The following is a 27124-nucleotide window of genomic DNA, read 5'->3' as shown; positions in this document are numbered from 1 at the left end:
GCTGATTCATCTGGACTTTAACTATTTAGTTTTAATACAAAGTCTTATTCAGTGACCTACATGCATCTGTGAAACCACACATTTTGTCCTCTTGACTAGTAAAACCGTATCCTCTGCCTCCCTGAATCATCTCCTCTTCTGAAGTTTATTTTGCTGCTTGACCTTTTGCTCTAATAAGCAGCGTCTTGCATTCATTAACATTATGTCTCTGCTAGAAATTTTATCCTTACGTAACCGGTTCACGGAGGGAACAAATTAACAGATTAATGGACTAAATTAATCTACAGCCCCACTGAGAATTAAACAAAACAGCTTGAACATTTAGAAAAGAGTTAATGTGACATTATCAGGAGCCGTTTCACTTGGTAGCCATGAGTGCAGGATTAACGTTGGTGTTCAACCATCTATATCTTCATCTAGATGTTTGCTGAAGGAATATCGCTGTGTTAATGTAATTCTGATGTTACAACTGCTCGTCTGAAGCTAAAACCAGACAGTGAACAGTGTTTTAGTGAGCAGGCGAGTGGCTCCAGCTTCTGAATGATCAGCTGCCGAAAACTAGTTTTAAATAAATAAAATGTCACAGTAACTAATATTCAGTACATTCTCTAAAACTGCATTAAAATCTGGTACCAAGATGAACATGTGCTCAACTACTCCTTCGTTTCGTCGCTCCGCCTCATGTTGGCGTCCGGCGTCTGCTCAGAGATCCTGACCTGCCTCAGATGTTGCTCTGCTCTGTCAGTCTTTTGACAACCTCTGCCGTTTTATCCCCCTCTTGAGACCCAATTATACCTGGACCCTGTGACACTCACGGAGAGAGAGAAACGGTGGAGAAGAAGGAGGGCGGATGACAGGAAGGAGGCAGGAGCGAGATCGAAGTAGGAGGCGCCAAAGAATCATAGAGAATAAAAAAAGGTCCACCTCCCTGACGTTTCCCGCAGTGCAAAGTGCTTTTCACTCTCATTACCAGAGTGTGATAGAAGGTGCTGTTTCCTTTCTCTCTTGTTCCTTCAGAGACAACACAAGTGTTATCTGAAGGTTGTGTGTTTGTGTGGTTAAAAACAGAAAGTGAGATTTGTCCCGTCAGTCTGTGAGATCATTAGCAGCAAACATCATCACGTCTTTGCTTTGTTAACCAATCTGACAGCCCTCTGATACAGTGTTCACATCTGAGAGTTAACAGATACTCACGATCACTCATGTTTCTCCTTCATGCCAACATTACACTGGAAAAAAAAAACCTTGCAAGTCCACGTTTGATGTTGTGACACGTGTATCTTTATGGTTTGAGAAAATTCCCTGACTTCTTGAGTTGTTAAAACCATTTCAAAGATTTGTGGATGAACTCAAAACTGCACGATTGTGACAGTGAGATGATCCAGGAGATTAAAGCTTTTTGATCAGCCTCAGTAATAATAACAAAAGATTTACCGGGAAGTGTTGCTTTGTTTAAACACCATCAAAATCTTGTAAATGTGGAGACAAGTTCATCATTCAGACGTGTTTTATAACCTGTATTTGTTTGGATGACATGAGCGTGACATGAGACAGAGCGTGAGAGTTGTCAACCCTGAAATAAGGCGGCTTCGAGGTAATTGGAAGCTATATTTTCCAATATTGATTGAACAAGGTCAGCGTTCCCTTTGCTTCCATCCTACGAGCTAAGCTAACGTTTCAGGCTGCACCTGCACCTTTGAGAGAGAGAGAGAGAGAGAGATGCCTTATGGGTAATCTGTGCCTGTGTTGTGGTTTGGCGAGTCTGTCTTTGATTTAAGAGTCTCTCATTGCTTCATGAAGTTAAATCCAAACACATTTGATGTTATTAACTAATCTTACTGCTGCAAAATTTTGCTTTATCACATTTTTTTTTCTATTGAGGCAACTAAATAAGATTCTCGACCTTCTTAACTTAAAATATTGGCTGAAGAGAAAACACTTTTGGAACTGCAATCATGTACTTTTTTATGTGAGGAAATATTAATTACTGTAAATAATTTTGTCAGGTCAATAAAAATACCAGTGATTAAATTAAAGAGTCATCCAAAAATATTGTGGATGATTTTTGGTAGCTCTTAAAACTCTGTAAGATGAGCTGTTTCCTGTAAGCAGATGTTCCTAAATAGATGTTAAATTTAAGATGCAATTTTCTCTGCTGCATTGGAGGATGTTAAATGAAGCTCAGCAGCTTTTATTTTCGTTCCCATCTCCCATAATTTAATTCGCGCCCCTAAATAGGAACACAGTAAAATTAATGTTGCAATTAGCCAAACCTTGATGCATCTCTATAATAATAAGTAATTTCACTGTTAAACATTAAAAAACAGCCACAAATCCAAAGTCAATATAACTCATTGTGGGTTACTTTATAAATAAAGATGCACATGTTCATTGTGTCACAACTTTGCACGAAGGCATCTTTTTTTTGGTTAATGCTAAAGGAAACCTTGTGTTGTTTCTGTTGATATTACCCTGAAGTAGTAAGTCAGAGGAATATGTGGCCATTTCCAGTTTATTGCAGGATAATTCTGAGCACAGTCCTCCGGCAGGAAAAAAAAGAAGAAAATAAGAAAAAATGTAGGAAAAAGCTGTTGTCAGTTGAAACATCTTTTATCTGTGATGGCACATTTTTCCCTCGGAGCCACTCTGCACAGACCTGGTGTTGATCCGATTTTCCCACAATGGGACCAACAGCATCATGAAACTCACTCACCGGCTACGCCTCACCACACATACAGCAGCTCAGCTGCAAATAAAATGGCCCGTCCTTCTCCGTAATGGAGACACCAGAGGCATGTATTCACATCGGATTAGCAGCATCCAGCATCATAGAGGGGGTGACAGGGAGAAAGACAGACGAGGACTGTTTGGAGGCTGAAAAAGGAAGATGAGATGAAGAGGGGAGCACTGGTGGAGGGAAGGAAGCAGGGGGTCCAAGGGCTCCTCCAGGAGCTGCTGCTGCTGCGCCCCAGTTCTGTCTGCGGCGTCGTCTCCACGGCGATAAATTATTCGACTGCAGCATGAGGACTGGTTGGCAGACAGCAGACCGTGGGCCATGTTTACATACTGAATCCCGCTACGTTCACAGAAACGCACAGACACCACACAAACAAGAAGTCAGACATGAGCAGGTTGTGTGACACTGACAGTGTTCCTGTGGAGGCCATTTTGAACTTACATTACTCCCGAGAAGTGAACTTTAAATAGTCAACAATCAACTATAAAACAAGCTGTCACATGAAAAAACATCTATGACAGTTTGAGCTTTGCAGGGAAGTTTGTATAGTTGCTAGTTAGTGAAATCAGTGCATGTTAATACACATCAGTACCGCAGAGTTTGAAATGGGAATAAGACCTATTGAGCCATTGGTTATAATGTGTCTTGAACTATATGTTACATGCTACCACAGAGTGAAGTCAGCTCATCTAGTGCATGCTGAGAGCAACACCTGTAACCATGCGGACAGTGTCCAACAAAGATGACTGTTTTAGCCTCAGAAAATGCTTTTTCACTGTTCATAACAACCAAAAGTGTGAATGTAATGTCAGACTGATTAACCAAAAACAAAAAAGTTGCTGGTAAGCAAAGCCGTCAGTGTCAAGACAACATTTCTAGGTTCTTTAATCATCAACATCTCTTTTTCAACACAAACCAAATAGAAAACTTTTTACAAGGGTCACAGACAGACATCTGATAATGAGGTTTTTAAATCTCCAAAGGGAGTAAAAGAATCAAACCCCAGAGCTGATTACAGTTTGACCATAAATCTTAAAAGTGGTGGAAGCACCTGTGAGGGACAGAAGGTCAAATCACACATTTCTTCCCTTTCTTTCTTTATTGTTACTTATCTCCTAAATGGAAAAACCAACAAGTTCTCATATCTAAATAACAAAACAAGTAATTTGCAAGTGCCTTCCAAAAGAACCAGTACAAAAAGGATTCACCTTAAGTTTAGGCAACTAAAACCACTTGGTTAAGCTTTGGGACACATATTATAGTCATAGTTAAAAGAAACAAATGTTGGTTGTAGATGAGATGCAAACCTCTGACAATCCACCTCAACCTCCTCCAGTATCAACCTACAATATCCGTCCACTTCCAGCTTTGTTTCTGAGAGGTGAGAACAGTCTCTGAAGAACTCATTACAGTCCAAAAAGTGTTTGCTAGTTGTACATACACAGTGGTTTTAGTTGTAGATTATAATCATACTTGTTCATATCCCAGCTGTGAGGAGTGACAACCATATTTGGCCGGCTGTGTTTAAGAGTAGCCATAGACAGTCTCAGAGAGAGCTGCACATTGCTGCACCACAGGCCTTCACAGCCTATTATCTGCTGTCCTCAGGCAGAGCCAGAGGCTTTTCTCAACACGCTCCGCTGGTGTTGGGTTCCACTTGTGGTAGCCAGCGTGATGAGATCAGCATCACACACACGAATCGAACTTCTCCGGAGGTCAGTGGGTTTCTGTGTCGGGTTGGTCGCTGACCCCAGCAAGAAAAGGACAGCTGGTTTTGGGGGGTTCAGCGGAAGGGGTTTTGATTTTGACGAGGGGCCGAGTCGGGCTTTGGAGAGCAGAGAGGAAGGCCGCACCTGTCGGAGTGACTTATGATGAGCAGAGACACAGCTTTGGAAATATGCAGTCACAGAGTTCAAATTTTTTAGCACCTGGAAAGCAAATAGTGTGACAACATGATCGGCTCTGAATGTTAAGCTGGAGAAATACCTCCGCTTCCTGCACAAACTGGTGTCAGATTATCATATAATTTCACAAGAAAATTGACTGGAAACTTGAGCCTCATCTTGGATTTTGTCGACCTCGCAAATCCACCAACAGTTCCAGTATCATGAGTAAACTTCTGCTTCCTGACTGCTGACAAAGTATTGAGTTCAGGGAGTTTTGATGTGATTTAGGTCGGTTTTGGGAATTTGGTAAAACTACTCAATCAAAAATTTCAATGAGACGTCAGTTTAATCTCTGGTTCTTCAGGATTTGTATGTATGAGACGCTGCCTCATGCTGCTTCACCCGACTGTTTTGCATGTGTTTAACGAGCTGCTTGTTAAACATTAATGTCTCACATTATAGTACAGTAAATACATACATCCAGTACAATGTGGAAAGAAAACTGCCACTTCCCTCTGCCCTCCAGTCTTTTAACTGGTGGTGATAAAAACTTCAAAACCAGTTAAATGGATTGTCAGATTTAGGGAAATTCACCTACAGTATTTTCTCTTTAGAGTCAGATAACTTGTATAAATTTAATCTCTCTCTGTTTCAATACAAAGGAACTTTAGTGACCTGTTTGACCCAGCTTAATTCAAAGACTGAAAGCAGGAAGAAAATATTAGCTTAGCTCGGTCAAAAGTGACTTAAAAAGACTCTAAAGCTTTTTTTTACTGTTACTTCCGCATAATGATCCCAAAAAGACAGTACACTTTATACTCATGTACTGCATTTATTTACTCAGACAAAATAAATGCAAATGTCTCAGTGATGCAGTTTCACAGGCAACAACACACACATGCACACACACACTCATGACTTGCACTACTAATATACTGTTAATTAACGGGCATCATCATTATACACAGTTTATTTAATACATCTATAGAGTTTAGATTATGGTCATTATCAGATTTTAGTGTTGTCTGCTCAGATTTTTGTTGGTCCAATGCACTCACCTGTGGTCTGTATCTATTGTTGTAAACCAGAGCTCTATTTCATAACAGGTAGAAATTATGTAATCGTGTTTTTTTTTTTGTTTGTTTGGTTTTTTTAAAGTTTACCTTTCATCTGCTGTGTTTGTGAAGGGGACAGTCAGTCTCAGGAGAACGGGAGACGAACAGTTTGAAGCGATACATTAGGTTGTTTTTGCCAAAGTATGGAAAACAGTTGCCAAGTTGGCCTACATGCACGAGCCAGCCCTGCTCATCAGTCACAATACCAACATTCAAAGGCGTCCACAAATAGCCGTTTGGCAAATATTGTTTTGCATCTGCTTTTTAGAGCCTCCACCTTGGGGTTCATACAAAGTGCGTGCGCTGACAGAAAAACAACAAGCTAATTTGAATACATACATGAGAGAAATATCCTCACAAGCAAGAAAGTCATCCATGGACTCAGATTCCCCCCCCCCCCCCCTTGGGCGTCAGAGTATGACGTAGGCGGATACAGTATCAAGGCTCTTTGTAGGGACGCTGCAGAGGCTGAGCCATGTGCCGGGCCAGCTTGTGTTTGGTGGAGCTGTGGGGTCGCTGCGGCCGAGAGGAAGTTGTGCGACTTCACAGCGGATCATCTTCAGCTGACTGTGCAGCAAAGCAAAGCAAAGCACACTTCCTCATCCCAGCTGTCAGCAGAAGGATCGGGTGTGCGACACGGCGATCGCTCCGAGTCATCAGATCAGGCAGTGTGAAGTGTTAGGTGATCAATAACAAACTCATCATTTTGCTCCGTATTTTTCTGTCAACCCGGTCCAGAAATGCTCAAGAGGAACAAATATCTTCATGAGGAATGAGACAAATTCTTCATTTCATAGGTTTAGAGCTATCACTTATTTAGATTTAGGCGTTCACCACATATCTGCCAATTTTAGGGACAGGTACGTCTGTCATGGTGGGAGTTATCACCATTTCACATTTAGTGTAAAGGCCTGAAGTGACAGCTTTCTCCACACTGTCTCTTCTCTCATTTGACTTATTTTCTGGAAACAAAACACACACACACACACACGCTGTGCTTTCCTGGCACATGTACCGGTACCAGTGGGCTTCAGCTAGGTTCGGGTTGCACTTCTTCCTTTGCAGTTAATCTTGTCTAATGACAGTGTTGTTATACCAAAAAATTAGATGAGATTGTCAGTTTCATTCAGTTCAGCAGTAACTCCATGACACGTTTAGCCTCGCTGAGGAGAAAAGACTGGAGTTTTAACATGTTTGAAGGTGAAAACTTTACCATGAGGACAGGACTTTTGCGATGCTGCTTGTAGCCAATGCACCCAGATATTGTTTTCTTTGTCTCCATTTTTACATATTAAATACATGCACAGTACAACATGGAAATAAAAGTGCTTGTCATAGTCCATGTAAGTGTCTCACCACATGCATTGGTTTTATGTGACCGGCTTGTATCTGTAATCTTTTTCTTATTTTGTTTATGAATATATTTTTTTGTTTTTGTCATAAAATAGTCAAATTTGAATGTAAATTAAATCTTCTCTGGCTCTTTCCTGTCTTTCAACGTAGCCAATAGGAAACTGTGTTAGTGTTAGTGAATAAAAAATAAGTAGGAAAGTATTTTTTGTGTTGTCCTCCATCATAATGTGTTGATGTCATCAACATACATGACAAATTCTCATGTGAATGGGGCCATAGTGTTGGTTTATGATGAGGTAAATAAAGTGATGTGTTAACATTTAGTGAAGAAAGTCATGTTTAGAGGATGTGGGACTGAATACTCAGTGAAAAACCTCACAAGTATATTCATACAAAATGTGTTTGTCTTTTTGTTCCACAGCATAAGAAAAGTCCACTTTCCTGTGAAGGTTTGCCGTTCAGCCGTGCAGATACACATGCGGGGAAAACCCAAAAGCGTCACCGTGGAAACCAAACCGGGCCAGACCAACGCGGATTTCAAGAAGAGCAAAGATGGTTTCATCCTGCTGGTCCCCGCTAACTGAGAAAGTCCGTCCATCCAAACCAGCAACAACTTGACCTCAGGACCAGCGTGTTCGGGGAACCGCAGTTTAATTTATACAACAATCTGTGTCCGTCTCAGGCACCAGGCAGGACTTTGCCTAAAGCAAGTGTTTACTTGCAGGAATTTTTTAATTGTTTTTTCACAAATTAAGGTTTTAAACTATTAACCCGGAGCTGAGTTTCTGGCAGAATCTGTTTTCTTAATCCTCAGCTGCAGGGACACAAAGTTCACTGGACAATGACGAAAGTTTTTGGAAGTGAATTGGAGAAATGAAGAGGCTGTTTTGCTGGTATAAAAACTCACAACTTGGACCAGTCGCAATACATACATGCTGTTGTTTGCTTTTACTTCATATTGTGCTAATACATTGAGTACTAGAAGACATTTTTTTATGGCAGGATTAAACAAAAACATGAATAAATGCACTTTTTTAATGACGAATTGTATATCACAGTGAATACCACTCGTTTCAGATATATTTTTGTACATTCAGTAGAATTATGTTATGCAATTTGATCTTTTTTCGTGCATTGTCTCAAACTGCTGTCTGTTAAAAGCAAACTGTGGAAATTATTTCATAGTAGAAATGATTAAAAAAAAAGAGGGAAAGGAAAAGCGAGACAGTGGAAAATAATACATTATTAAAAATGTACTTGAACGAATTCTGTGTGTGTTAATTTCTCCCTAATGCTTTGCCACATGAACAGACAGCAAAGCTTCACTGTGTCTGTAGACTCCAAAAAAAATCTACATTATGCAGTGATTAAAACATTCTCCGATTTTGTTTTTCTGCTCACGTACGCCTTCACCTGAGAAATACACTGAAGATCTACATGATATTATACAGTGTGATGTGTTGCTGATTGACAGTTTTCCCCTATAAATACACTCAATTTACAGTTTCAGCTTAACTTTGAGCAGGAAGTGAAAGATGCTCAATCCAAACTGTCTGCTGAACAGCCATAATCGAGCTTTCCTTCTACAGAAAACTGGACTCAGTGACGCCAGAGCCATTTCCTTTCTTGTCCCTTTGGTGTCCTCTGGGTCAGATCAGCTGATTTGATAAACACAAGGATGCTGCAGTCATTACGGGACAGGATTTCTGAGAAAGAACTTCAAAACCTCTGTCTGTCTTTCAGGGCAGATAACGTGCAAAGATGTGGCAGCGCAGTTTCAGTTCAACAGAATGTCAAAGACGTTTTAAAGAGTCCAAATGTTTCAGTAAATCCAAATGACAAAACCATGATTTTTCACTCACCACAATACAACGGAAGTGAATAATATTTTGGTTGTTGTGCTCACAGCATTGAGAAATTATTTACAAAATGATAAAAGCAATGTTTTTTTGTTTTTTCCAGAAACAGTGTCCCCATTACTTCACTGAATCCATAAACTTCACATAAGCAGTTGTCATCTGGACTATTTCTCTGATAAAAATGAGTTGAGGTCCGGCCACAGCAGCATTTAAAATGTTTAAAAGTTTCATGGTGAAATCAATTAATTTCAATTATTGCCACAAACATTCGCTGACAGATTAAAGTATCTTTGCAAAAAAAAATACAAATAAAAAGCAGGACAGAGAAGACAGAATAGTTTAGATGTTTTTAGACAGCAAAGAAAACAACTGAGAAGAAGAGTCGGTGTAGATTATGAATATGGACAAAACCACGTTGTGCTGAAATGCTGGTAAATTCTCATGGGAGATGCATTTTTTTGTATAAATCCCTGTTTAACTCTGATTAATTAAAGGTTTCTAACAGTGGGTACTGTAGTAAATGCCTCTGCCTAAACCCAAGAAACAATATTATACTACTCAGGGACACAGAGTTCTGTATTCATTTTTTTTTAATTGTATTTATTGTGTGTTATTTTTGCCGCTATGTGTGTTTGACTTGCACTGAACCCTGAAGAGACGATGCTTCATTCAACTGTATGTGTGAATTCATGTGTATTTGACTGATAAATAAACTTTTACTTAAGGAAGAAAGACTATAGGAAAGAAAAAAACGCATTTCGAGAGATTGCATTCACTTACAGAAGCCAGAGGTGACACTTAAACTTCAGCCCTTTATTAACTGCTCTACAGGAGGTAGTGTTAGAGTTATGTAACAAGAGTTACAAATATGTTTTTCCTGAATAAATTGTGTAAACGTGTTGTCACATAGTCTCCCTTAATGGCTAAATTAAATGTTTCATTGCAAAAGGTCAATTTTAAATGGAGCACAGTGAGCTGCTGATTGCCTAACCAACCTTAAATACAGATGATAAATGTTATGTAATTATTTTAATTGGAGAAGCTTTGAATATAGTTAACTGCCAATCACCGATTCAGCTTTAATGTCATGTTTCTTCAGATGGTGATTATTTCAGTTTAGAGCGAAACTCTTCATATCTCAGTTAACAGTTTAGTGTGAGAGTTTAAATCTGTCGTCCGCTGCCAGTTTTCATCCCGTCTCTCACCACAGTGACCTGATAGTACGACTTAATGACAGCCTGCCCTCACTGTGACTTGGCTTTCACCGCTCTCTGATGTACTTCCTGCTGTGATTCCCCCAATCTCACGGTCATCCAACTCCGTAATAATCTGTGAGTGCATGTGTGTGTGTGTGTAGATGTTTGTGTATGCTGGTTTGTGTATTTATTTGTGCATACTGTGGAATGAACTGTACGGTATCAGTATAATTTACACCATCCTCTGTGTTGGTTTAACTCTGAGACTGTGAAAATCTGAACTATGCCGTGTTTATGTACAGTACATTCACACCTGTAAGAGTCAATTTGACACTTCTGAGGAGACTCGCACCTCCTCAATCAACACTCAACTTAAAATAACTGTGACTGCAAAAAACAAATGTGCATCTTGGTATTTAGACTGCAAATATACATCTGTGCAAAAACTGAATATAATTATGTCTTTGTGCTGCACTTACTTGTATTTTTCATGTTTTTACCATCGCTACAGAAAATGCTTGTTTCTGATTGGTTCATCCGTTCTAAATATGGACTTGAGGCATGAATTTAAAAGTTACAACTTACAATTTTTGACTCACTGTTGGATAAAAGTGTCTGCAAAATAAACGTAATGTTATTTTGAGCTGAAGTTACTGCAGCAACAATTCATGCTTCATATTTATTAGTTCATTAATGCAACCTAACTGATTTAAAAATAGTTTTAAACTGGCTAAAACCAAAGTTTTAATTGATGACAATTTGAACACAGCCTCTCATTTCTCCTTTGAAGTAGCCATGGTACAGTACGAGCACAATAACGCATTCATGGTGTCGTTTACGTCATCCAGGTCAAAGCCTGAGACACGACTTATCAGTTACCTGCGATGCCATCCTGACATCCCTTCTCAGACACTTTGACACCAATTCACACCTTGATTCTTGTAGCTCCAACGACTCTCACATGACCGCGATGTAACCTGATGACTCACATGTGACCTTAACGACCCTCAGGTGGCATCAATGTGTGAACGACCCTGATTAGGTTAAAACGCCTCAGACTCTCTGCCTGTCAGGACAACACTTCTTGTTTTATAAGTGAAATGTCTTCAAGAATAAAACAGCAAAATCGCTTGCCTTTGATCTGCCGTCAACACTAAGCCGGCTAAATTTAAAATTGCATCATTTTTTCTTTTTTTTTGGCTGGACTGCAACAGCGGGGCGTGTATACAGGCATTTTCACAATTAGCTATTTTAGTGTTTATGTACTTTGAGATATTCTATGGTGTCCCAAAAAAGAAATGAATGCGCTCAGTGGAAAATAATCCACCAGTCCCCACCTACATGTTTTCCTCTACTGGGAAACCTTGTTGTGAATTGGAAATCTTAGTCTAAAGTCTATAGTTTCTCTGATAACATCAAGCAGGAGGACAGTGGTTTACAAGAGTACCTGGTTTTTGCTATGGACACTATTTGTTGCAATAATCAACACATGTATTGGTAGTTAACAATAGCATAGAAAATAAAGGAATATTTGAATTACCTTAACTGTTGTTCTTCCTTACATGTTGGCAACAAAGCAATCAGTTACAGTGAAACAGAGCTTGTGTATCTAGTTTTAATTTAAAGAAGACAGATCAGGCTCTTTGTGATTTTCTGTTATTTTTATACCGTTATAATGTTGGATATCAGATGTTGAACATGGTCAAAGGTCCAAACCTTGAGGTGAACGTATGTAAGATGCTCCCTGAAAGTCAAAAACCAGGTCTCAAGCCTGCTCTGAACACTTAGTTTGCAGAGTTTCCTCTACTTCATCCTCATGATGACATCAGATTGTTTGTACATGCCCACAAACGACCGTCCTTTCTGCAGCCTTCGTTGTTTGCGTTGTCCACTCGCATATTTCAGATCAGATTCAGGCTCAGATACGTATGGATGTATTTGAGAAGTTTCGAGTAAAGCACCAAGAATAAGAAGTGAAATCCTACTAATAATGTTTGTTTTCGTAGCCTCCAGAACCGAAGGAACCAATCAGAGCAGACTGGGTTCATCAAACCCGCCTTAAAGAGACAGGAGCTAAAACGGCCTGTTTCAGACCGAGGCTGATACAGAGTTTTCTGAACTCAGCAGAGCCCCAGAATATGAATATAGACCTGGATATGTGCATGATACGTCCCCTTTCAGTTTAATACGCTATGTCTCATAATACTGATGTTCTGTGTCCTCTGTGTGTTGCTACATTAGTAAAATCTAATATAAACACTATTAGCGTTCAGTCATGTCAGTAGAGACAACTCTCAACAGTGTCAATAACAACTATATTATTTTACTATGAATTATTGTAGCATGCAAGGTGATTATGTGACTTTGTTTCTTCTGCTATGAACCTCTTTATACTTATGAACAGTGCCCAGCATTACCCACAATGCTCTTTGCCTTCAGGTCTGATAAACTAGGTGACCTGAGTCAGCAGCTGTGCAGCAACACATTTATTTTCCTGCTCTTTTGGTGTGCTTAGTTATTTTGAGATCTCATTAGTCAGAGTAAAGAGCAAGTAAACAAACGGCAGAAATAACTGTCCTCCACACATCTCATCCCTTTGCCCTCGTGCCCTATTTTGACACTTGATTAAGTTTAGTGGCAAAACAAAGTTAATTGTGAATCTAATTTAAAATCTGATTTGGTCAGACAGCTCGCATCTTTCATGAGCCAGCGTCTCATTGAGTGCTCACTACAGCTGTGTGCTGAACTCGTGCTCAAGCAAATGAACAAGATTTGTTTATTGACACAAACGTCTCATCCTCCGCCTTGGACTGATATCTGTTGCTGCGGAGGCTCTGTGTTTCTGGCCAAATGAAGTCCTCCAGATTCTGCGAGTTAATCTGTTGTCACTCCTCTGCAGAGTACCATCAGCTAGCTGGATGATAAAATGGACACCACAGCTCTTCTCCCAGTTACAGCTCCACCAATCAGATGAATCATTCACTGACCCTATGTGTTAGTGCGTCATATTCAATAAGAAACAGATTGTCGGGTTTTTTTTTTTTGGTGTAATCCTTTAATCATTGATGTAAAAGCCATGATTTATAAATTAAGTGTGAAAGCCTTTGAAAATGCAAATTCAAGCATATCTTCTTCATCACTGATTAATAAGAGCATTTTGTGTGTGTGTGTGTGTGTGTGTGTGTGTGATACATACTCATATAGACATTTCCTAAACAGATGAACAGTTAATCACCAGATCAAACGAGGACATTTGGAATCACCAAAGCAGGATCTTTTTCACAAAGGCAGAAGATTTATTCTTCTTGTTTTTCTGGGTTTTGTCAAACTGTGAAAGGTTTAGTTTGATGGCAGCTTTTCCATCCGCACAAGTGCAACAATTATTTCTCCAATTGTTTCCTCATCACACTCACAGCCGCTGCCGCCAAGCTTTTCTTCCGCATAATTTTTCCAATCATTTTCTTCTCTGACAGCTCCAATCACATCCATCCTCGCCTGGTGAATGAAAAGCAGACTTGCTGTTCCATTTTGCAGAGTGACTGGCTAGACAAAACCATAATGCATGGTTGTGGACGTAAACAGATGCAGATGTAAATCAATTCTAACAGGTTTTCATCCGATGTTTGTTTTGGGTTATGATGACGTTTCTTGGTTTCTTCCCGTCGTGCTGTACAAATGGGATTCTTCTAGTTCTAATCTAATTTATCAGGACTGGCAATTGTTGATGCAATCACTTAAAGCAGCGTGCAATTCCATTACAGAAAGACTGGCACCTGGTCTGTCTCTTTTTAGAGATTAGCAGCCCTGCAGCGAGGATTTGGTAATGAGTTGGAGAGGATTTACCAGTGGGAATATAATATGTGTCCCAGAACTGCTGTGTTTTTCTCTCCAAATCCTCTCAGGGCGGACCGGCCACTGGTTTGGTGAGCGCTGCAGGTTTTCCAGCATCTCTCCGTCATCAGCCCAAGGGGAGGTCACATGCGGGAGATTACAGTAACATGAGGGGGGAGATTGGTTTTTGCTTGGCTCGCTCTGAATCAACATGCCATCAGCCTGAATGCTTCCTAATCAGGAAATATTTGAGAAACAAGATCACTCAAACTTGAGTTTTTCATTGATATAACTAAACTGCAGCATGTAAAACCACTTTACAGCATGTCAGTCAAATGATGCTTTGGCTATTCGATTTTCTGTGGTTAGTTAGTAGTGATAAAAGACATATAAAGTTTAATTAGTTGAGTAAAAGTAGCATACCATGCTAAAAAATACTACAGAATACAGTACTTATGTAAATGAACTTAGTTACTTCCACCACTGCAACAGTTTGTTTAGTTTTAAGCACTTTATGAAGGTTTTCTGATGACTCATGAATTTGGCGTCCCTGCAGAATCTTCTGCAATCCCCTCCGGTGGTGTCCTTCACCTGCGACTTATGGGTGCATGGCTAAGTGAACAATCTGTTCACTCAGTCAGGATGTACCAGCAGGCTGCTGCCCTCCAAGGTCCCAAAACTGTACCACGATCTGTAAAGAATCTCACAGTGGAGACTGACCCCGATATCAAATTATATTATTCTCTTTAAAGCTGCAGTGCAGTGATCTTTTTTCTCCCATTATGGTTTGGTGAAATCCTTTTTTCCTAACTTGTTTTGATGATTGGAGCTGTGCCAGAACCACAGATTAAGTGATTAAATTTACATTTCAAATATGCATTTATGGATCACAGGGCATCTTGTGTAGTTACTGTAATTTGAGAAGTGGCTCTTCATGAAGCCCCACTCCACATGTTGCTCCTCAAGTTTTCATATGCAGTTTATAATGATAACATGGCAGATTTACCGCTCAAAATCCATAATCGTTTTTGAAACAATGGCTCATTAATTTCACATAGAGGAAGTTTCAGTTGGAGACCGTTGATTTTGCAGGCTAAGACAGCTGTTGCTAGCAGATTTTATTAGCTGTAACTAGCTAGCTTAAGTGTTGATTAGATGTTTAGAATGTTTCTTTAGCATTAAAGCTCCGTTAGCCAATGTTAGCTCCATTAGTTGGTTAAAAACACTATCAGGTTGACTTTTTTAATGTTTCAGGTGACTCATTTTCAATCTTGCACAAGAGGGGATCTTAATCATGGATGCATATTATGCTAAATGACGTTAAAGCTGTGTGTCCCAGGCAAAAATTAATAATAATACCTTTTATTCAAGTCAGCATCTCACTCCCATTGATGATCCATCAGATTGGGAAATAAAGAAAGAACATTATTCTTGGATTGCAGTGAGCTAGTTTTATAAATAGAAAAAATGCCATACTTCTAACATAACTTCTAACATAGTTTGGCTTTGGTTGCTATTAGCTTACAAAATAGGTTTTAACTTTTAACGTTACAAGAAAAATGCCCTTTATGATTGCTGGAGTTTAAACTGTTTGACTGTTTTGTGTGATGTTTTTTCTGTATTCGTGTATTATCTGTGTGCGTTGTGTATTTCAATATTTGGCCAATAAAGTTGGGAAAAAAAGTAAGCTAGTTAGCCAGACATGCTAACGATTGCAGCTCACATTAGAGCAGCAAACAAAATGTTTAAATCATTCCTTCCACTGTTGCTTTTATGTTTTTGGTTGTGGGAATATAAAACAAATCCAGATTGCCAAACTCTTTAAAAGCAAAGTACTGTATTGTCTTTATACAACCGCATGCACATTGTCATGCTGTTCACTGTTCCTAGTTACAGTTAATCAAATCCTCGTGGGGAGCTCATTAAAGTCAATTGTTGTGCCTGCTTGTGCCATAAAATATTGTTGCAAATTAGAAAAGAAAAGATTTATTCAATAGAATATATGTAAATATATATACACTCACTGAGCACTTTATTTGGAACACCTGTGCGATCGAATGCAATCCAATACAATAGCTCTGCCATAAATTCTACCACAATTATATGTGTATGTATCATTTGTGGTGAGACTGAACTAGAAAAGTGATACTGGTTTTACAACACAGCTTGAATACATAATGTCTCTGGATACCATCTATAGGAAGCATTGACGGGGGGGTTGTTGGAACATGTCCGATCCCAGAGGGCTGATAAAAGCCAGCGAGCAGCAGCCAAGGCTTTCAAAAAGCCACTGGGAACACACACAAACACTATAAAAGTGTGACACTGGGAGGCAGAGAGCTGGGTGATTTGTGTCCTCGGAGGACATGAGAAAGCTGGAAAGGGCTCACTCAGGCTGTGGCAGCCATCTGCAGCGATGCCTCTTCACTTCATCTCATCTGTCCTCTTTTTTTTTTTTTATGTTTTATCAAAGCATCCTGGCCTCACCTCCCTCACCAATCTGCCCTCTGAGGTGTCCCCAGCCTCGGCCACTGACCCCATCTCTGACCAGCACCATATGGTTTTTCCCCCACTGCTCTCTCACTCAGGCATTGTGAACAGATTACAAATGGCATTTAAATAATCATTTTCCAATACCATCAGACAGAGAGACCCGACTGAAGCATCACGCCTCACTAAGTAAGCTGCTTTGACTGAAAAGTCATTTTTGAGTCTTAGTTTTACGGCAGACATCTGCTATGTGATAAAAGCTAATGTGTTTGTTAAAAATGAAAAACCATTTCAATTCTAGGCTTATTGTGCACCTATAACGCTCACAAATTTAAAAAAAGTTATGTCTTGTTTGAACAAAGACCAAAGTGTAAAATTGACCTGGAGTGTTTTTGTCACCTTGAGGTTGCCAAGCAACCAATAGAGACTCCAGTTAATGTGCCCAGCCATATTTTTATTAAAATAACAAGATATATTGTGAAGTAGTGAGGTTCTGGTAGGTTGTTACTTTTGGACAGAGTCAAGCTAGCTGTTTCCTACTGTTTCCAGTCTTTATGCTAAGCAAAGCTAACAGTGGCTGCTGGCTCCAGCTTCATATTTACTGAGGTAGTTTGTATACTTATAAATGCTAAATGAGAGGATGCAAATGAAACCAAAGCCTTTTCTTTTTTTAAAGGCATTCACAGCTATCTCTATATTAGTGTTTATCTTGTATATCTACTCACAGGAAATGCTGTCTAACAATTATTTTCATTATGGATTAACCTTCCAATTATTTTTCTTATGAATCATTTGGTTTATAACATCAGGAAACAGTGAAAAATGTCCATCACAACATCATGCAGTCAAAGATGATGTTATTAAACGTCTTGTCTTGTCTAACCAACAGTCCAGAACTCCAAAGTATTACATTTACAGTCATGTAAGACCAAGAAAAGCAACAACTTCGCACATTTTAGAGCCTTGAACCAGTGAATATTTTTAATTTTTGCTCGGAAAATTTCTTAAATTATAAATCAATTATCAAAATAGTTGCATTGATTAATTTTCTGTTGAATCACTGCAGCTCTTAAATCAATGCATCACTGAATCATTTGAAGATATATTTGTTGTTGTGCTTGAAATACATAAACAATGGATTTGAAAATTTCATGGTGTTTTGAGGATTTTGCCAAAGCAAAGATTTTAGGCGCACAGTTGACACACCCAGCTGTGTATGTGTATAAATGTGAACGGCGCAGATCAGTGATAACACACAGTGGCAGAGGAAGGCAGCCTGAGGCAGACGCACTGCTGACCACTGCTACTAAATGTGCAAAGAAAACCTGCTTTCCTCTCTTCGTTTTTCATTTTAAACCCTCACAGAACAAAGCACTCTGAACTCTGCAGCACTGCCTCTGTTCTTTCATGTTTTCTGAGCTGCACAATTTTTCATATCATAGCGGGAGGAGGCTGTCGCTGTGAGCTTGCAGAGGCGGCATCACAGTATTTCCACCTGTAGTTGGAGCAGAGGGTGGTGATTGACTGCAGAGACATGCTCAGATGGAGCGCAGCCCCCCCCCCTCCCTCCAACAGCCGACAGGAAGCCAAAAGGCCATCTGCACTGCCGAGCTATTGTGTGGCGGTGCATTAAGCTATTTTATGTCCCACATGAATTTACTGCCAGCCTTAAGTTAGCTGGATTGCAGGCAGAGAGTATACCATGTGTACTGTGGAGAGAACAAAGGCAGTTTTAGTTAAGTGTGTGAGCCTCGCAGATGCAAAAGTGTGAAAGCTGTGCAGGATGTGATGCATCGACACCAGTGTTGTATTTCAGCTCAAATACTTTATTAAATAATCAACATAGTAAACATCGTCATCATCATGAAAAAAGGAAAACAACAAAAAAAAAAAAATTGAAAAAATGAAACAGTCACATTTGTTTTTCTTCAAGTTTTGCCCATCAACAGTATTTGACTTTCAGAGCTACACACGCTTGTAGTGGCTTTACAAAAGTCATTCAAGGTGATGTGCTGCTTCATTTTGGTGTGACAGTTACATTGATGGCTGAGGAAGGTAACCATGGAAACTCAGGGGAACCCGGGCGGAGGAGGAAGGGGGGAGGTGGGGCACTAGACAAGTTATATATTTATCTCTGCATTAACATCTGTCCAGTGTTGACACGGCACAGGTGAGGTGTTGATAGATGTGAAGTTGTGAAATTTAGAAAGCTCTCTGAGGAAAAAGCCGAAGCCTTTTTTTTTTTTTTTTTTTGCATCAAAGCCACAATCACTGAGGACGCAGGCCGAGCTGGAGCTGCCTGAGACGAACGCCACATGCACAATGGCCGCCTTTGTGTCGCTATCTGGTGCACTGATGAGAAAAGCTATTGATAACTTGATCACTTCTATATGTATACCGGGCCAGTGAGATTTAACAGGCTTCTTGTTGCTGTAAATGACACTTTAGCTAAAAAAAAAAAAACAGCTCAGGATTTTAAAAAACTGACCACATCTAACTTAGCGAAGTGACCACTGAAGTCATGTGTGAGATGGTGGTAAGATAGCTGAGTCTATGAAAAAAAGATGTTAATTTATAATTCTGTCATATGAATTCACATGCTTTGCTATTTCAGGACAGAGCGTGAGAAAATGAGCGTTGATCTTTTTTTTTTTTGTCTGTATTGTTTCTAAACATGAACCGTAATGATGATAGTTACACCTGCAGTCATGAGAGACTTTAATACTGTTGACATCATGTTTCCAATAAGATCCAGTTTTAAGTTACCAAAGAAATAATCTTTCATTTAAACCATCACATATAAAAAGCGAATCAAACAAAAGGTAAAAAACAAAAAAAACAAAACGAAGAAACATTTCTAAACTACCCGGCTGGCATGCATGCTACTACACAGCAAGACAATTTCTTTTTGTTCTTTTTTTTTTTCACTCTTGACAGCTCCTTTTGTAACACACCAACTTATTTACATCAAACTCACCAGTCTAAGGTGTGCCATTGAAATTTCACACCAACCTACAGCAGCAGCAGCAGCAGCAGCAGCAGCAGCAGCAGCAGCAGCACACTGAAATAACTTAACACAACTCACAGAGCTGTGGCAACTTAAAGGATAAATGTGGCACCATTATATACTTTTCTTATTGCAAACGAATCCTATGAAAAGACCAAAACCTACAATTAATTTATCTACTAAGAAGTATTGTCTGTGCATCCACAGCTATCCAAAATTAGCTTTGAATACTCAAAAATAATCCAGGAACTATTAAAAACATCAATAAGCCACACTGTTGCACTGGGTAACATATTCCTTCATTACAGTGAACATGGGCACTGTTGTTTATTTTGAGTCAATCCCACAAACACTGTCCTGCTCCCAGAAATACTCACTAGAGCACCAAATGTGTATTGATCCGCAGCTGAAAGTAGTTCCCAACACATGTACTATTTCCTCATGTTTGAGTAGTGTTTCCTAAAAACTACAGTGCCCAGCTGTTTAAGGAAATTACTGAGCCTTTTTAAAAAAATTAAACTTTATATTTGTGACCAGTTTTTAAGGATTTACATCTTAAGCAGTATTTAGAGTCTGACTAACACATTGTTAGTTTTGGTCTTTTCGTGGGATTTGACGACAGTAAGAAAAACATCAAGTAACACCAGACTTATTCTTTAAATCTTTTATCACATTGTTCACACAAACAAATGTGTCCAAAACAGAGCCGGTCAAAGGCCCTTCTGAAATATTCTGTAAAGCAGAGTTGCCAAAGTCCCATCCACAGAAAAAGGTCCAGTTTGCACTGCAATGTCACGTTTTTTAATCCTGTTTTAAATATTTCAAACCAATCTATGTAACAAGAGTCATAAATTATCCACAGAGATGTCACAGGCATCATGTGTCGAGTTCAGGAGTCATGCTGAGGGGTTTGATTGGTTGAAGACAATTAGAGCTCCAGTTAAGATGTGAGTTAATTGACTTGGAAGCCGCTCTGCTCTGTGAAACGATTGGAGGAGCAGTTATGTGATCCAGCTTGGCGACTGATTGGACAGAGGTACTGAAAGAGGGGACAGTTGCCTTTTTGATCAGGACCAAATTGCGTCACAAATTGCGTTAATGCTCAATTAGATTTAAATGAACATGGTTCCTCTGCGTCTGAGCCATTGATGAGCTTGAAGAAAGAACCAAATGTTAGCAAGAGTTGTTTTTATCAACGTGCGGCTAAAAGAAACCTGCAGCAGATTATTCCTTGTTTGTCACTAATGTCAGGCCGCACGTAAATATCAGCATCATCACTCTAACATGCTGCACTGTATCTTCTGATTTAATTAACATCCAGGTCTACAGGAGATGAGTGGTGGAAGCAGATGTTGCCCTTAACTTTGACCCACATTCACTCCAAGACAAACACACACAAGCACAACGAACCCAATGCCAACAAACAGTTCCATTCTGCCCTTCCTCGTCCTGACAATGGCTGGCGGGTGTGGGGTGTCAAATCTAATGAAACAGGCAGGGAACAACAGCTGAGTGTGTGTGGAAATGGGGTTGGAGGGGGAGGAGGAGGGAGAGGGTTGAGTCAAGACACAAGTGTCCTTGTCAAAGCTGAGTCCAGGCCAGAGAGAGAGAGCAGCAGTGACCGCAACAACGAGCACCAAAATGGCTGCCAGTTAAAGCTCCAGAAAAAGAGACAGCTCTACTCTCTGAGCGTGAATCACTGCTGCCGCTCCTCTCTGGTTGACTGGTGTGAGCTCATGCGAGATCCCCCAGGCGGGCAGGAAGGCAGGCTTGACTCCAATAAGCCTGGGTGAGCTGGAATAGGCAGCAGAACTGAGCTGTGGGTCTCCGAAGCCTCCGGTTTGTTAGAGCAGGATTTGAAGGCTGAGCCAAGGGCCAAAACTGTACGGGAAGTGTGACACCAAATCTCATCGGATTCTGAACCGTTTACTTATTTCTCCATGTTTTCATCCCTCACCCCCTCTCTCTATTTGATTGGGTGGGAGGATTAGGACTGGATTACCCAAGGAGGGTATGCGTACCAGAGAGTGTGTTTGTTTGTATGTGTACCCACATGTGTGTAAAGGTCATGTCGTTTATCATATGACTTTGTGGGTGAGTATATAGCGGCGCAGCAAAGTGTGCAAGAGCACATGGAGGAGGGAGGTGGCGCACAGAAACCTCACAGAAACCTCCAGATGCCTGACCACAATAAGATTAAGGATTTGCCACATGCTGTTGTGGGTTCTGCATCACGGTGGAAATGTGTTTAAATTTGAAGCAGCTTCCTGAACCAACAGTATGCTATACCCGTGTGTCCCAACCTGACACAGGAGGTTGCAAGATAAATTTGAGATGATTAACAGAGGAGGAAAGCAGAAAAAGCGGAAAATATTTTTGCATCACAAAGTTATGCTGATTTCTTTCATATTTGTCTTGTAAATCACTGGAAAATTTTACTTCTTTATGAGAAATTCAGATAAACAAGGAAGCAACCACTCTTTGGTCGAACTGGTCTCAACTAGTAGACATATGAAACCAACAATGAGGGGTCGAAGGTAGATATTGTTTCATTTTAAGGGGTCACATGTCAAAAAGGTTGGAAACCACTGTTCTTTACCACAGGTAGGGCTCATTATTGTTGTTTTTTTATCCCCAACTCACCCACAAAAAACGTAATCGGTTTTGATTCAAAACAGAAAAATACTCTATAATACAAAAACATATAAATATATAATTGCAATGTATAACCTTTGTAGTTTAACTATTGCCTTTTTTATATACTGAAAGCCACTCTGATGGATAAATGGCTAATTTGTGCTTTCCCCCAGCGTTATAAAATTACCTACTTCTTTGTAAACTGCAGTGATCCGTGACCTCTTAAAGCAGGAAGCTAACAAACTTTTGGATGTCTGGGGACATAAAATCCTGCTAGAAATATGTTCAAACTGATCCACTTTCAAAAAATCTGTATATTTTGCAGTGAAAATCTGTAACCCACCTCTGACATGCATGATGAACACGTATTTAAACACATGGGGAAATAGAGATTAAAGCCACTGAAGCACAAATGCCACGGTTCGTTCGAGGGAATAATTTAACAGGGGACAGGAGAACTCCCCGTCCCTGGTCCCTCTTGATGGCAGATGAGGATGCGCAGGTGACTGATGAGAAAGTGGGACAAATTCAGAAGTAACGACAACAGTCATTCCTGCCTGGATACCTCCTGGAGAGCGTCTATGTTGCACCCTGAGCTGCACACGTGTGTCCACACAGTGGTTTTATTCATGCACCGAGGAGAATAAAGTGCACACGACAAGGAATTTAAACGTGTGTATTGTTGCATGTGTGTGTGTGTGTGTTTACAGTCCAACCTGGTCCAGCCCGGTCTGGATTAGCCGCCGATCTCTGCAGGGTTGCAGAGTGGACAAGAAGGGGCAGAGGTTGAGAGAGGGGAGGGGCAGCAGTAATCTGCTAATCTCATTAATACCATGGCTGTGGGTGCCCTGTCAACAAGACGCAGGGAACAAAGGACGGGGTAAACAGCTGATGACCCTGGCTGCTGTCCACAGCACAATGCCTTTGCACACATAAACACACACAAGCGCGCACACTCATGCACACACTACACACTCACATGCACTCACACTAAATCAGGATGTGTTCAGCTTTCACCAGGAAACTCTCCTTAGATGAGATGAGATAGAAACACAAAGGAGTCTACTGGCAGGTTTGAGTGAGTAAAGATAAAAACTGGCAACTGTCCCCTCAGGCCGGATGACCCTCAAAAGGCTCCGCGAAAACACTGCCTGTTCGTCTTGCTTTACTGATTACACAGCGCACAGCAGGACCAGCAGGACCTGACATGGACTTCTCAGCTGCTCCCATCAGTCTGAGTCACTTTTCACTGCTGATACATGAGGCTTAGCCAGCGGATGGATGTCAGGATGTCTCCTTGTGTTGTCCAGGAAAATATAACTTAGGTGGATTATATTGTCTGTGCCACATTTTATTCTTCAGTCATAAATGAAAATGTCTTTTTAATCCACTTTAATGCTTAGAACATGACCGGTGAAATATCCTATATGGTGCTTTGTGAGTGCTGATGCCATCTTCTGTGACCCGTGCACACTGATTGATCACATTCAGATAGGTGGGTGAGGATGCTGGGATGCCTGGCTGTGCAGATCCAGAGAGGCAGCTGGGATGACTGGGACACATGGGGTGGGAGGTCAAATGGGACAGGTGGAACAAATGGTTTCTCCATTCAAGTAAACTCAGGCAGATTTTCCAGGAGAAAAACAAAAACAAATGTGTCTCTGTTAGCCAATTAGCAGAGAACTTTTGGGGGCAAATGTTTGAATTCCTACTTTCTATCTGTGGATGGACGGGACAATGGCAACAAACACAGATGGAATGATTAAATAACTCAAGATAGGCCGTCATTGCCTCTGCAGCAAAAGCAGACAAAGTGGAGGAGAATCAGTATGAGACAAAATGCGTGTGTCTGTGTGCATGAGCGTACAAAAAGGCATGCGGTCAGCAAGCAGCTGGGTTCAAACCTCCTCTCACCGATCCAGCACCCGACTATAGTCCTGAGGACCACAGCCACCTTCACTCTTGAGTTCAGCAAATACTTGTGTGAAAAAGTGCGGGTCTGCGTTGATGCGCAGCATCTTGGAGCTGGTGGCGTCGATGATGGCGAGGCAACGGTCCCAGAAGGCCTCTTTACCTGCCTCAACCAGGAAGGGTTTTAGCGGATAGGAGATCTCGTTGCCCATGTAGGAGTAGGACAAGTAGAGACAGGTGAGCAGGATGGCCTGTAGCTCGTGCTCCGACGCCACCAGATCGCCATCCACAACATCTCGGCACAGCATGTAGACGAAGACCACGTTGGCCGGTGTAACGAAGGCCTGGTCCTGCCAGCCCTGCAGCAGCAGCGAGCGGTCCACAGCTCGCAGCCAGAGCACCGGGTCGGCCGGAGACAGATGCTTCAGGCGGTAGCAGCGACAACACAGGAACTCCCCCAAGCAGCGGAGGAGCTCGCTGGTGGAGGCCTGGACGATGACACGCTTGGGGGACGAGGTCACTGTCCCCTGGGGAACTTTTTTCACAGAGGAAAGCTGCTGGGACTTGCTGTAGCCGTATCCGTGCCCCTGGCCCATCCCCAGGCCATAGCCGAGCCCCAGACCCAGTCCTGCTGGGCCCTCATAGCTGGACAGGTTGGCACATGACAGTGACTTCTTCACATTCTCACGGTTGAGGTGCAGGACGGGGTCCTTTTGGTAGATGTTGATGTTGTTGTTGTTATTGAGTGGGTCACTGAGGGCCGCCAGACCACTGGAGCCTTTTTTAGAGTTGCCTTTCTTCTTGGTGGAGGCCACGAGTCGCTTCCATGTGAGTGCCGGGAGGAAGATGGACTGGCCCCTCTTCAGCCCGCGGTCTTTCTGGCTGTTGAGAGAGCGGCTGCTGAGGCTCGGGTAGTGGCTGAGTGAGCCCGGCCGGTTGTCATAGTACCCTGACTTGCGAGAGCCGGGTGACAGTGATAGTACTGTGCCCATGGTGAGTCAGTGCTCCAAGGATTATAAAGCCTTACTGGTGCTGTAGTGAGTGGAGGCGTTTGAAGCCGAGCTCCCTCTGCTCTTTTATTTCTTAATATCCAGAGGATGTGAACTCTCAACAGAGAAACAGCATGAAGAGATGAGCAGTGCAGACATGTCAAGGTGAGCTGAACGGTGGACACAATTTAAACGTCTCTGGCAGCAGAGACATTACCTGTAACATCAAAACACAAAGGAAGACAGAATTTAAACAAATGGACAGTTTAAATGGACAATAAAACGGTTAATGACATCTAACCACATTTCACTGTAAATGTGTTCAGATTATAAACTCTAATCTGCACCTTGTGGTTGACATTAACCTCTTCAACCACGCTGCCCGTTCAAACCCACAAACCCTTGTCTTTAATTCTAGTGAAGACCCCAACTTGTCCAAAGATACCAAATATGCCAAGCTGAATATTGTAGAAATGTGCATTAAATGAAACACAAGGCTCTAATGTTTGATGTTGTTTGATGGAACGATGCAGCCTAAAAACATGAGGTCTTAAGGTTTGAATATTTCACTCATTGGAAACATCATGTAGCTTAATTGGAGAGCTGGAACACACTGATATAGAATATACTGTATATGCCATACTATCAAACACTGTGGAGAAAGATAAGATACAAATTTTCCGACCTTAAATGAGAAATATGAGAGGAAAATGTAAAAAAAAAAACAGGTTAATTAACAGCCTGATTATATTCTGTGAAGCCTGTGAAGATTCCTGGATATTAAACTATTAAAAGAACCTCCTTCTATCTCTTACTTAACGAACAAATGCATGAGCCAAGACGCTGAATGTATTGAACGCTGTGGACAGAACAGGCTACTTTATGATGTTTACACATGAATTCCCTTCGTCAAAAACAGAGTATTTACATTTTAAACATCCCGTTAGTTTAAAATGATTACAACAGTGGCATCACTACAAATGTCAACATTTAATCTGCTTCGCTGTCCTCCTCTGATGCTCACCTGTGTGTACGAGGTGTCAGGGTACGAGACAAATATTATTTTTCTTTGTCGCAGTCAGCGATGGTGCGAGGAAGCGCAATAAAGGATGCACTGTTTATGCAGGAGATAACAGGCGATGACAGCGAGCAGGATGCAGAATTAGAGGCAGAAAGTCACTCTTGTAGAAGCTTTGACCTACTGTTCAAAGATGCAAAGTCTGGAACAACGCGTCGGTCCTCGCCAAGGAAGGGGTGCAGGTGTCATCCTCCGCTGCACCTCAAACCCAGGCGAGACTGATGTTTGACATTAGTGTGATTAATTGTCTTTTCATTTGTGTCTCCATGTTTGAAGGCGAAATGCAAAACTTTCACAGTGTCTGAGTCCTTTCAATGCACTCCATCTCTTCACCGACACAGATCCGTGCGTAAAAGTCTCCTTTAGACTTCTTCTCCGGGTGCTGTCCGGTTCTCTGGTGCTGCTCAAAGTCCGCACACTGAGATTCAGACGCCTACTGACCGCTCATCGGTCCCGACAGTCCGACCTCTGAACGGGCTCTCAGACATTAGGCTGAGCAGCCAGTGAGCGCACAGAGCGGCTCAACGCACCGCCTCCCACCGACACAGACTCCTCCTAACGGGGGCTCAGCTGCTACAGAGCACACACACACACACACACACACACACACACACACACAACCTCAGTAAACTACAACCAACATATCACACATAAACTACATTCATCATCATCATCTTCAAACACAGTTAATTACTATTTTATGCTATTAACTTACAGTAGTAGCAGTAGGTACAGCTAGTAGTACAGCTATTTGTAGTCAGTAGTGGTAGTTGTATTTTTAGAGATGAGCCCATAATAAGATTAACTTATATGTATATAGAAACTAAAAAAAGTAAAATAAAAATGTGATTATTTAAGGTAAATAAAATAAAAATAATGTAAAATAAAATAGTACAAAAATATGGAAAATAAATGAAAATATTATTAAATTAACTTTAGAAAAATATAATAATATAATTCATCTAATTCAATTGAATCCAATGAAAAATGTATTAAATGTACCAAACTAAATTTAAAAAGCAAATAAGCTTAATA

At 40.9% G+C, this 27124-nt stretch overlaps 2 protein-coding genes across 3 annotated transcripts in view; one reads left to right on the top strand and one right to left on the bottom strand.

The window, feature by feature from the left end:
- The window catches only part of myo1g (myosin IG), a 52263-nt gene extending 43776 nt beyond the window's left edge, over window positions 1-8487 (top strand). The window contains exon 22 of the mRNA XM_044335482.1: window positions 7513-8487. Coding sequence (XP_044191417.1) covers window positions 7513-7675 — 163 coding nt within the window. The 3' untranslated portion in view covers window positions 7676-8487. The remainder of the gene's footprint in view (window positions 1-7512) is intronic.
- Window positions 8488-18607: 10120 nt separating this feature from the next.
- On the bottom strand, window positions 18608-26591 carry si:dkeyp-92c9.2 (uncharacterized protein LOC571482 homolog). Of its 2 annotated transcripts, none has more exons than XM_044336580.1 (2): window positions 26036-26591; window positions 18608-25228 (listed from the first exon to the last, which is right to left on the bottom strand). In XM_044336580.1, the coding sequence occupies exon 2, from the start codon at window positions 25012-25014 to the stop codon at window positions 24022-24024; it is 993 nt and encodes a 330-aa protein (XP_044192515.1). In that variant the 5' UTR covers window positions 25015-25228; window positions 26036-26591; the 3' UTR covers window positions 18608-24021. The 2 variants fall into 2 exon arrangements, with proteins under 2 accessions (XP_044192515.1, XP_044192516.1); XM_044336581.1 differs by having other exon boundaries at window positions 26214-26591.
- Between the last annotated feature and the right edge of the window lie 533 nt (window positions 26592-27124).

Source organism: Thunnus albacares, chromosome 19 (genome assembly GCF_914725855.1).
Source record: "Thunnus albacares chromosome 19, fThuAlb1.1, whole genome shotgun sequence".
Taxonomy (NCBI): domain Eukaryota; kingdom Metazoa; phylum Chordata; class Actinopteri; order Scombriformes; family Scombridae; genus Thunnus; species Thunnus albacares.
This window is presented reverse-complemented; position numbering and strand designations above follow the sequence as displayed.

Excerpts from the sequence above, each read along its gene's own strand:
- si:dkeyp-92c9.2 (XM_044336580.1), bottom strand. The coding sequence starts at position 25,014 with ATGGGCACAGTACTATCACTGTCACCCGGCTCTCGCAAGTCAGGGTAC.